This window comes from Ranitomeya variabilis, chromosome 5 (assembly GCF_051348905.1).
Source record: "Ranitomeya variabilis isolate aRanVar5 chromosome 5, aRanVar5.hap1, whole genome shotgun sequence".
NCBI classification, from domain to species: domain Eukaryota; kingdom Metazoa; phylum Chordata; class Amphibia; order Anura; family Dendrobatidae; genus Ranitomeya; species Ranitomeya variabilis.
In genome coordinates, this window is record NC_135236.1 from 412,728,871 (window position 1) to 412,739,587 (window position 10,717).

Sequence of the window (10,717 nt, forward strand, 5' to 3'; positions counted from 1 at the left end):
GGGGTACCGCAGGGGTCGTTATTGGGACCTGTTCTCTTCAACATATTCATTAATGATCTGGTAGAAGGTTTACACAGTAAAATATTGATATTTGCAGATGATACAAAACTATGTAAAGCAGTTAATACAAGAGAAGATAGTATTCTGCTACAGATGGATCTGGATAAGTTGGAAACTTGGGCTGAAAGGTGGCAGATGAGGTTTAACAATGATAAATGTAAGGTTATACACATGGGAAGTAGGAATCAATATCACCATTACACACTGAACGGGAAACCACTGGGTAAATCTGACAGGGAGAAGGACTTGGGGATCCTAGTTAATGATAAACTTACCTGGAGCAGCCAGTGCCAGGCAGCAGCTGCCAAGGCAAACAGGATCATGGGGTGCATTAAAAGAGGTCTGGATACACATGATGAGAGCATTATACTGCCTCTGTACAAATCCCTAGTTAGACCGCACATGGAGTACTGTGTCCAGTTTTGGGCACCGGTGCTCAGGAAGGATATAATGGAACTAGAGAGAGTACAAAGGAGGGCAACAAAGTTAATAAAGGGGATGGGAGAACTACAATACCCAGATAGATTAGCGAAATTAGGATTATTTAGTCTAGAAAAAAGACGACTGAGGGGCGATCTAATAACCATGTATAAGTATATAAGGGGACAATACAAATATCTCGCTGAGGATCTGTTTATACCAAGGAAGGTGACGGGCACAAGGGGGCATTCTTTGCGTCTGGAGGAGAGAAGGTTTTTCCACCAACATAGAAGAGGATTCTTTACTGTTAGGGCAGTGAGAATCTGGAATTGCTTGCCTGAGGAGGTGGTGATGGCGAACTCAGTCGAGGGGTTCAAGAGAGGCCTGGATGTCTTCCTGGAGCAGAACAATATTGTATCATACAATTATTAGGTTCTGTAGAAGGATGTAGATCTGGGGATTTATTATGATGGAATATAGGAATATAGGCTGAACTGGATGGACAAATGTCTTTTTTCGGCCTTACTAACTATGTTACTAGCTCTATAGAATATAAGGGCCAGTGAAAAATACTGACAGCACCCCTGGTACAAAAACAACCATGTGAATGAGCCCTTGCTTCACACCGTGATTGCACAGATACTTCCTTACAATCAATCTGATCTGGCAATCAGGTTTCAGCTATACTGTCACTACTGGATTGTCGGGGTGTCACATCCTTAGCGGCGGACCACAAGACCTGAGAGTCCTGGGGAGTGTTGGCACTGTTACCCCATCACCCAACCGTCATCACAATTTTATCATCAGCTTCCTGTTCCCCATCACCACAACCGCCATCATAATTTTATCATCAGCTTCCTGTTCCCCTTCACCACAACCGCCATCACAATTTTACCATCAGCTTCCTGTTCCACCACTCAGCTGCCATTGTGCGTCTGAGACTCAGTTCAGCAGGCGCCATTAGGTGAATAGATGGCGCCTGCTGTGCACAGCCTCAGTCCCCACGCTGCACAGACCGGAGCAGAGCGCGGGGGACACAGCGAGGTATAAATGCCGGTGACAAGGACAGTACTTACATTGGATGTTGCTGTCTGCATGCTGTAATAGTAAAACAGAGAAATGTGTAAAGTTCATGAAATATTTCATCTTCTTACATTGTACATCACAGACTCATAGGCTTCTATTACACTGGATAATCAATGGGGTTTATAATTATCACACAAGATAGATTTATTAATACTAGTGCAATCTATGAGCAGAGAGCCAGTCCATGCCCCATGCAGCATTCATATAGCTCATAAACAGCTCGCCTGCTATATGACCCGGCATCTGTTGACAACTCAGGGCCACGTCTGCTGACAACTCAGGGCCACGTCTGGGGACAACTCAGGGCCATGTCTGGGGACAACTCAGGGCCATGTCTGGGGACAACTCAGGGCCATGTCTGGGGACAACTCAGGGCCACGTCTGATGACAACTCAGGGCGGCATCTGACTTTATTTTCCATTTTCTCAAGTATAAAATAATTGGAATATATATATATATATATATATACAAAAAAAGGAGGCTTTGTACATTAGGGTTAAAAATGGTGGCAAACTGGTAAAGCTGCATTGCTAAGTCTGCCTAAATGTAACAGTAATGTGCATATTCCAGGGTACTGGATGCCACAAAGATTTAAATCTTTAATGCCCAACGACTGATAAATTTGTCATGGAGCACGTGAGGCACTTTGGAGCCGGCTGAGAAGCAGAGCCAACTCCACACTGGGCAGATGTCGGCTATATTATATACAAGTCCTTCTCACAAAATTAGAATATCATCAAACAGTTAATTTATTTCAGTTCTTCAATACAAAAAGTGAAACTCATATATTATATAGAGTCATTACAAACAGAGTGATCTATTTCAAGTGTTTATTTCTGTTAATGTTGATGATTATGGCTTACAGCCAATGAAAACCCAAGAGTCATTATCTGAGTAAATTAGAATAATTAACAAAAACACCTGCAAAGGCTTCCTAAGTATTTAAAACAGTCCCTTAGTCTGTTTCAGCAGGCTCCACAATCATGGGGAAGACTTCTGACTTGACAGATGTCCAGAAGGCAGTCACTGACACACTCCACAAGGAGGGGCAGCCACAACAGGTCATTGCAAAAGAAGCTGGCTGTTCACTGAGTGCTTTATCCAGGAATATTAATGGCAAGTTGAGTGGAAGGAAATAGTGTGCTAGAAAAGGGTGCACAAGCAACCGGAATAACTGCAGCCTTGAAAGGATTGTTAAGAAAAGGCATCTGTAGATGGCATTATTCCCTATCAGCAGTGATTGGTGTGTCCAATTGCTGCTATTGACCTGTTTAATGCTGCGGTCAGTTGCTGACAATGGCAGTTAAACATGATGTGATAACAGGGAGCCAATGGGAAGCTATAACAACTGGGGGGACAGCTAAATGCCCCTCATGCCTGTCATGTAATCTCTCCTGTAAAGTCCAGATTGTGATTGGGAATCATAGAAGACAGTGATTTCTACTATATACCACAATACTGTTGTATATAGCACAAGTGATCAGATGATCGTAGGTTCAAGTCCCCTAAGGGGACTAGCAAATAAAGTGAAAAGCAAAAGTAAAAGTTTTTAAAAATGTGAAAAAAAAAATTCAAATCAACCACATTTCCTCCACTTGATATTATTGAAAGGAAAAAATAAAAAATACACATATTTGGCATCAACGTGTTCAGAAAAGTCCAATATATGAAAACATAAAATGAATGAAACCAATCTTAAAAATCTGTAATGCATAAAAAAAAATGAAAATGTCAAAATTGAAAGTTTGTGGTTGCTACATCTCCACAACAAAATGCATTAAAAGTAATCAAAGAGTCATAACTACTCAAAATAGTATCAATAAAGACATCAGATCACCATGCAAAAAACTAGCCCTTGCACAGCTCCATCAACCAAAAAATAAAAATATTACGGATATTCAAAATTGACGACTAAAGCAAATTTTTGATCTTCTTTGGAATTCGTAATTTTTTTTATTTCAACACAAATTTTAAAACAATTTGGTATCGGCGTAATTGCACTGACCTGATTGGTCCAGGCATTTGGCCATACATAAAGAACGGACATCAGACAACAGAAATTAATTTATAGAGACAGCATTACAATCACTACTATTACATGACTTTCCTTATTTCAGACTTACACACATAGGTCTCTGATTTTTGCTCGCCATATCTCTAATAGAAATAACTGCAAAATCCGCAAAATCCTGAATTGGATAAAAAGAGAGAGGTTTCCTTATAATAAATAGCCTAATGTTAAATACAATTGTATCAATAGTACATATTGCCATAACTAGCTAATTAACAAATATGATGTTTTCTAATGAAACATGTATGGGATATGAGAATTGGGACGTACAGGAAGATTGTCATAAAAATCAGAAACTTCTATAGATGGGAAATGGGAAATAATAAGGACAGAATAAGGGTGAAGGAAACGCATACTCACTCTCAACTGCTACTATAACCCTCAAAGGAGTTCTAGGTGAGCGGTTGGTTATATATTCCTCATGATGTCATAACGTCCAGGCAGCGGTGACCATGGCGCCGATCCTGTGATGTCACAACATTCTAAAGTGCGCTTAGTACAAGCCCTGCAGCCAATGAGACCCAATATAATCATGTACAATAAAGTCTATGGAGAGTTTATAAATGTATGTAAATAATCTGACAGTAAACTGTTAGAAATTATAGGACACACATACACAGAGCCATGGACACATATACGCAGAACCGTCTTATAATCAGATTATTTTCTTATATTGGTAATATACATATATACTCTATCGACATAAGTATAGAGATACATAATTATATGACATCCCATTCTAAATCCATAGGCATTAATTTGGAATTTGTCCATTTCTACATGATGTTGGAGTCTGTGGGAATTTTTCCTTCTTCATTCAGAAGAGCATTTGTGATGTCAGACACTGATGCTGGATGAGTGGTCCTGGCACACAATCTCCATTCTAGTTCATCCCAAAAGTGTTGGATGGGTTTGAAGTCTGGGCTCTGTCGGGCCTTAGAGGTTTCGGGTACCTCACTGCTCCTTTAAATGATGCTTCTCTGCCATGGCATCCAAGGAATTATTCACTGCACACTCAATTGGGTTGAAGTAAAAGTGATGATTTTCTTTTATTTACATAGGTATAGGTAATGTATTCAAAAGGAAGACATTGCTTCTTGATTGTGAAAGGATTGATGTTTTTTTTTTTTTTCGATTCGATGAATCTTTCTAAAAAATGTTGCAGGGTAATCCAGAAGCCAGGGTTATGTAGGTTGCCCATGTGTTATGGCCTCCTTACAGGACAACCTACATAAGCCCCCTTCATACGTCCGTTTTTTGTGTCTGTTTGCGGTCCGTTATTTAAGGGCCACAAATGTGGACACACCCACACCCATTGTATTCAAAGGTGGTGCACACAAGTCAGGTTTTTCACACAGACCATGTGTCCATGTGAAAAACCCACAGACATGTCAGTTTTTTATCAGCAGCACAGACAAAATGCGTGCCATACACGTGCAGTCTGATGACACACAGGATGACATCTGAGAAGAAGGGGTACAGTTCGTGCTGTTCCCAGGCGCCGGCTGCTGAAGACAGCTCTCATCATTGTCAGTTGGTCTCCCTGCAACAAAGCGACAATGATGGGAGTAGTATTCAGAACCTGCTGTGTACATTTTGTGTAAAATTAAGAATTATATTTAAAAAATGGCTTGGACTCCTGCATAATTTTCATAACCAACAGATGGAAAGCCTACGGCTGGGGGCTGATGTTAATAATCTGGGAAAAGGGACAATATCCCAAAAGGTTCCCAGGCTATTAATATCAGCTCACAGCTTTTTGCATATCCTTTACTGTTGAATTTATGGTGACCCCCTATTAATTCAAACCAGCAAAGTCTAAACAGACAGTTGTAGGTTGACATTAATAGCCTGGGAAGTGACAAACTGCAGCCACCTCAGGCTACGAAAACATCAGCCCTCAGCCGCCCAAGAAACGGGGCGTCTGTTAGATGCACCAAAACTGGCACTTAGACTCGCTCTTCCCACTTGCCCTGGTGCAGTGGCAAGTAGGATAATATTTGTGGGGTTGATGTCAGCTTTCTATTGTCAGCTGACGTTAAGCCCAGGGGTTAGTATTGGAGAGGCGTCTATAAGTAAAATAAATATTTTTAAAAAATATAAAAAAAAAAAAAAAAGTTTAAATCACCCCCTTTTACCCCATAAAAAAAAAAAAAAAAAAAATTAAATATACACATATTCAGAATCACCAAATCAATCGGTAAATGGTGTAAGAGAAAAAAAGTAAGTCAAAACGTCAGAATTACGTATTTTTGGTCGCCGCAACAGTGCATTAAAATGCAATAACCGGACATCAAAATGGATCTCTGCTGTGATTAAAAACAGATGTGACGGTCAGTTTTTTGAAATTTCTATTAATTAGCCTTCTGACTGAGCACTCCGCCTCTTAGCCTCAGTCATTTTTAATCACAGCAGGACCCTACCCCTCCACAGATATATAGATCAGTCCAAAAGAGGATTCACATTAGTTTCCCCTACTGATGAAGACTTTATTCTAAGAGAGGAATTACATTATGTTAGGTCCTGGAAATGAGAATTGCCTTAACGTGGCTTTCAGGCAGACAAGAATTGGCCAATTTATGCACTAAGCATTCTCAATTTTTCATATTTCAAGTGCAGTAATGCAATTCAATTTTCAAATTTGCATGCTATGGCACTACAGAGTGCTTCTTTATTTGTTTGATTGTACATGAGTTGGTGACTCTGGGTAAGCACTTGTTCAGAACTAGTTTATGTTTGGATGTGATGGTCACTTTTTAAAATTTGTATTCATTATCCTTCTGACTGAGCATTCCGCCTCTTAGCCCCAGGCGCTTTTAATCACAGCAGGACCCTACCCCTCCACAGAGATATAGATTTCAGTCCAAGAGAGGATTCACCTTAGGTTCCCATACAGATAAAGACTTTATTCTAAGAGAGGAATGGCATTATGTTAGGTCCTGGAAATGAGAACCGCCTTAACTTGGCTTCCAGGTACACATTAATTGGCCAATTTATGCACTAAGTATTCTCAATTTTTCATATTTCTAGTGCAGTAATGCAATTTAATTTTCATATTTCATATTTGCATGCTATGGCGCTACAGAGTGCTGCTTTATTTGTTTGGCAGAATACAAATGTATTGGCATGCTGTGTACTGTGTGCATTATCTCCTACAGTTTTTATTTCTGTTATCTTTGCAAAACAGTAATGCATGGCCACTGGACAACGATGTTTGCTGATATTGTAATAATTATAGGGGATAACTCAGGAGACTCTTTGCATGGAACAAGACAACTACAGGACACAGTTTTATAAGTGGTAAAGTCTATATTCTCACACGGTGATTCAAACAGGTGCAGAGAGAAACTCAAGTCCACAACACTTGGTGCAAATATCAAATGCAGCTCAGAAGTCTATAGGAAACTTCAGAGGAAAATGCAATCACGCAGAAAGTCTATGAAGCACAATTATTCTTGAGGATACTTGACACGAATAAGTCCTTGCTTTGTCCAAAACACAGATAGATATGCTTATAAGGCAGTTCAAATAATATCTCAGCTCAACCAGGGAGGTCTGGGTAATAGTCTCAGGTTCTTGCAGAGCAGAAACAGCTTACATGTCCAGCAAATGCAGATGGAAGCAAACACGAGCAGCAGATGAAGGAGGATTACTGGAACTGGTGTATGCAGCAGGAATTCAGAGCAGAGTAGCAGGATAACCCCACAGGTTCACAGGAGCAGGTATATAGCCAGGGAGTCACCAGAGGTCAGGAGCTGGATGCAAGGCAGAATACTCTAGCACAGACTGAAGGCTGGGGTGGAGTTTTATAGCAGGAAGACACAGTGCACATGAGACCAAAGATGCCATCTTGGAAAAGGGCAGTAATGCACAAAAAGGTAATTAAAAATGTTCAGAGTCCTGACAGATATGTTGATTACATACATTGTCCATGCCAGCCAGTTTGTTGGCATTCCAAACAGAGGAGGAAATCTATGCAAATATATTACATAATCATTTCAGGTTGGCAGAATTCACATCTCTCTCTGACCTCTGGATGTGGGTTAAAGGCCAGTTGTGAACTATATAAAGAGATGTTTTCTTCTGGTCCGTGTGACTCTACAGGATAACAGCTTAGGGGACTACAGTCCCAGCTGGAAGAACACAGGGCTGGTTCATTAACCATCACTGAAACTCCAGAGACATTTTAAAGAATCCCGGTTGGGACAATAGGGTCACCTACCACATACCTTACTGCTCTTGGCTTCCTAAGCTTGTCATTTTCTCTTCTCCTGTGTGGCCTGACCTTAGCTTCCTATGTTTCCTTGGTGATGTCCAGGAACCCTCGCGGATGTCGACCATACAGGAACTCGAATGGCGAGAAGCCAGTAGAGGCCTGGGGAACTTCCCTGATGAAAAAGAGCAAAAACGGAAGCAGGTAGTCCCAGTCACAACCGTCCTTCTCAATGACCTTTTTGAACATGGCTTTCAAGGTTTTATTGAAGCATTCTACTAGGCCATTAGTTTGTGGATGGTACACTGAGGTTAACAGCTGGGCAATCTGGAGGACCCTACACAGTTGTTTCATTACCTTGCTCATGAAGGGGGTTCCCTGGTCTGTCAAAAGTCGGCAGGCCTGTCCTAGCAAAAATATGGACAAGTTCCTGGGCGATACTCTTAGCCGAAGACTTCCTTAGGGGTACTGCTTCTGGGTACTGGGTCGCATAGTCCATAAGCACTTGAATATATTAGTGCTCTCATGCAGTCTTAACTAAAGGATCTACTAGGTCCATGGCAATTCGCTTGAACGGGATCTCTATTACAGGTAACTGGACTAAAGGACTTCGGAAGTGAGAAGAAGGAGCAGTTATCTGGCAGGTGGGGCAGGACCGACAATAATTCAGGATCTCCCTGTAACATCCTAGCCAATAGAACCTCTGCAATATTCTCTCCTGTGTTTTCCCCACCCCCATATGTCCCCCCAAAACATGTGAATATACCATGTCTAGAAACCTTCACCGGTATGGCCCTGGAACCAACAGCTGCTCCACTATTTCACCTCCCCTCAGTGTAGTCACTCGATACAACAAAGTGTGGGTACCTGGTGTCAGCTCCAACTCTTGAACAACCCCATCAATTGCAGACACATTTTCAAATGCCCCTTTTATGGTAAGATCCCGCATTTGAGCAGTCCCGAAATTTTCCCCAGAAACCCCCAGCTCTGGAACCTCGGCCTCCCTGGTCACTGATTTGTCCTCATCACCAGATAGGACACACAAAGGGAACTCCTCCACCTCCAACTGCAATGGGGACTTATCAGAGTTGTGCTGGCTCCTGCATGAGACACTGGGCACCCCTGCTTTTCCCCACAAGTCCTAGAACAGGCTGAAGACCCACCCGATTATCACGGGGTGCAGCAAGTCTCTGATTACCCGTTCTCATGAAACTCTGTACTACGGCTCATTTTAATCAACACACTGGCAACAGGGTAGTTTTTGGCATCCCCGTGGATACAGCGGATGCCCATATGTTTCCCTGTGATCAACTGGTGGGGAAGCGTGGACACCTGTACCCCATTTATGGTCACGGCACATGACTGCGGCCCCTCTACGGGCTGATAGTCCACACTGCAGGCTGGGTAGGCATAATATGAGCAGCGCCTGCCCAGGCTGCAATCCATCTGCTCGGCAGACATAGGACAACGGACAGCTATGTGTCTAGGACAGGTCTTTAGCAGCAGCCTTTAGTAGCCCCTCAGCGGCTCCTGGGGACTCCCCCCAGTGGTGGCTCTGTTACCCCTTTTTTTGAACTCAGTCTCTCACTGTGTATCCCAGTATGGAGATGTACCACCCCCTGCCTTCCTCAGGGACCTCTTGACCACCTAATACCTTTCCACGAGGCTCACCAGGTCATCCGCATTCCGCGGTTCTCCTTGGGTAACCCAGGTCTGCAGCAGCCAGGGGAGCGAGTGAACAAATCTGTCCATGAAGACCCGCTCGACCATCTGGGCTGGAGTGGAGGACTCCGGCTGAAACCATTTCTGGACCAAATGCAACAAGTCAAACATTTGAGAGCGGGGAAGTTTGTCACCATGATACGCCCAGTGATGAACCCTTTGGGCGCTGACAGACATAGTGACTCCTGAGCGTGCCAATATCTCCGTTTTCAACTTGGCGTATTCCCAGGCATCCTGCAAGGCCAAGTCAAAATAAGCTTTCTGGGGTTCACCTGTCAGATAGGGTGAAACCCAGATAGGGGGCCAACACCTCCGCTCACTGCGCCGAGGGCATCCTCTCACGCTCTGCAACCCATTCAAAAACAGTCAAAAATACCTCTGTATTATCCCTTGGGATCATCTTGTGCATGGCTCGTCTTACTGCTTTCCAGATGCACGAGTTATCACCTTGATGTGGGGGAGGGGCGGTTTCTCTGCTGCGGACATCTCCCTCCAGGAGTTCCATCTGCCTTTGCTGTGGCTGCAGCTCCTGTATTAGGAGTGCATTAGTCTCCTGCTGTACCTGGTGCTGTTGCTGCTGGCTTAAGGTCAGGTGTTTGAGTAGCTCCTCCATTTTGTCCGACCGCTTTTCTATTCCCACAGCAGCCTTGACTCAGGACATACGATTTGTCCACCACTGCTACACGTATTCCTGGAATGTTGCTCCTCGAGGTAGACACAAGCACACGTGTGGTTAAAGTCTCTGGGTGGTTTATTGTATCATAAACAAAAAAAAGAAAAATGGTAACAGAAAAAAGGAGCCTGTCTGGCTCAAGTGAAAATAAACAGTTCCTACACAGTCCTGCTCAGGTCCTCTGGGACAACACATACGACAGGTCTCGCAGGAGCTAGCAATCAGGAGGCTTGCTTTCCTCCACATACATAGACAGAGGAAATAAAAACTGGCTGGACATTTAACTCCCTCCAGCCACACCCTGGAGGTGGAGATATGGTAGGTAGGCATCCCGCCCATCTCTGACCTACCCACCATAAAAGCCATGCCTATATAGCGACTGAATTGCTCTCAGCACATATCATGTTGGAGAAAACAGTTACATCATGCAGGAAAGAAACCTTTGTGACACATATCTTCCCTCATGTACGAT

At 43.0% G+C, this 10,717-nt stretch overlaps 1 protein-coding gene across 1 annotated transcript in view; it reads right to left on the bottom strand.

Moving 5' to 3' along the window:
* Positions 1-4,044, bottom strand: part of LOC143776137 (uncharacterized) — a 40,229-nt gene extending 36,185 nt beyond the window's left edge. Inside the window, exons 1-3 of the mRNA XM_077265177.1 lie at positions 3,998-4,044; positions 3,690-3,755; positions 1,557-1,578 (exon numbers count right to left, since the gene is read on the bottom strand). Of these exons, the coding sequence (XP_077121292.1) occupies positions 1,557-1,578; positions 3,690-3,719 (52 nt within the window). The 5' untranslated portion in view covers positions 3,720-3,755; positions 3,998-4,044. The remainder of the gene's footprint in view (positions 1-1,556; positions 1,579-3,689; positions 3,756-3,997) is intronic.
* Positions 4,045-10,717: the final 6,673 nt, after the last annotated feature.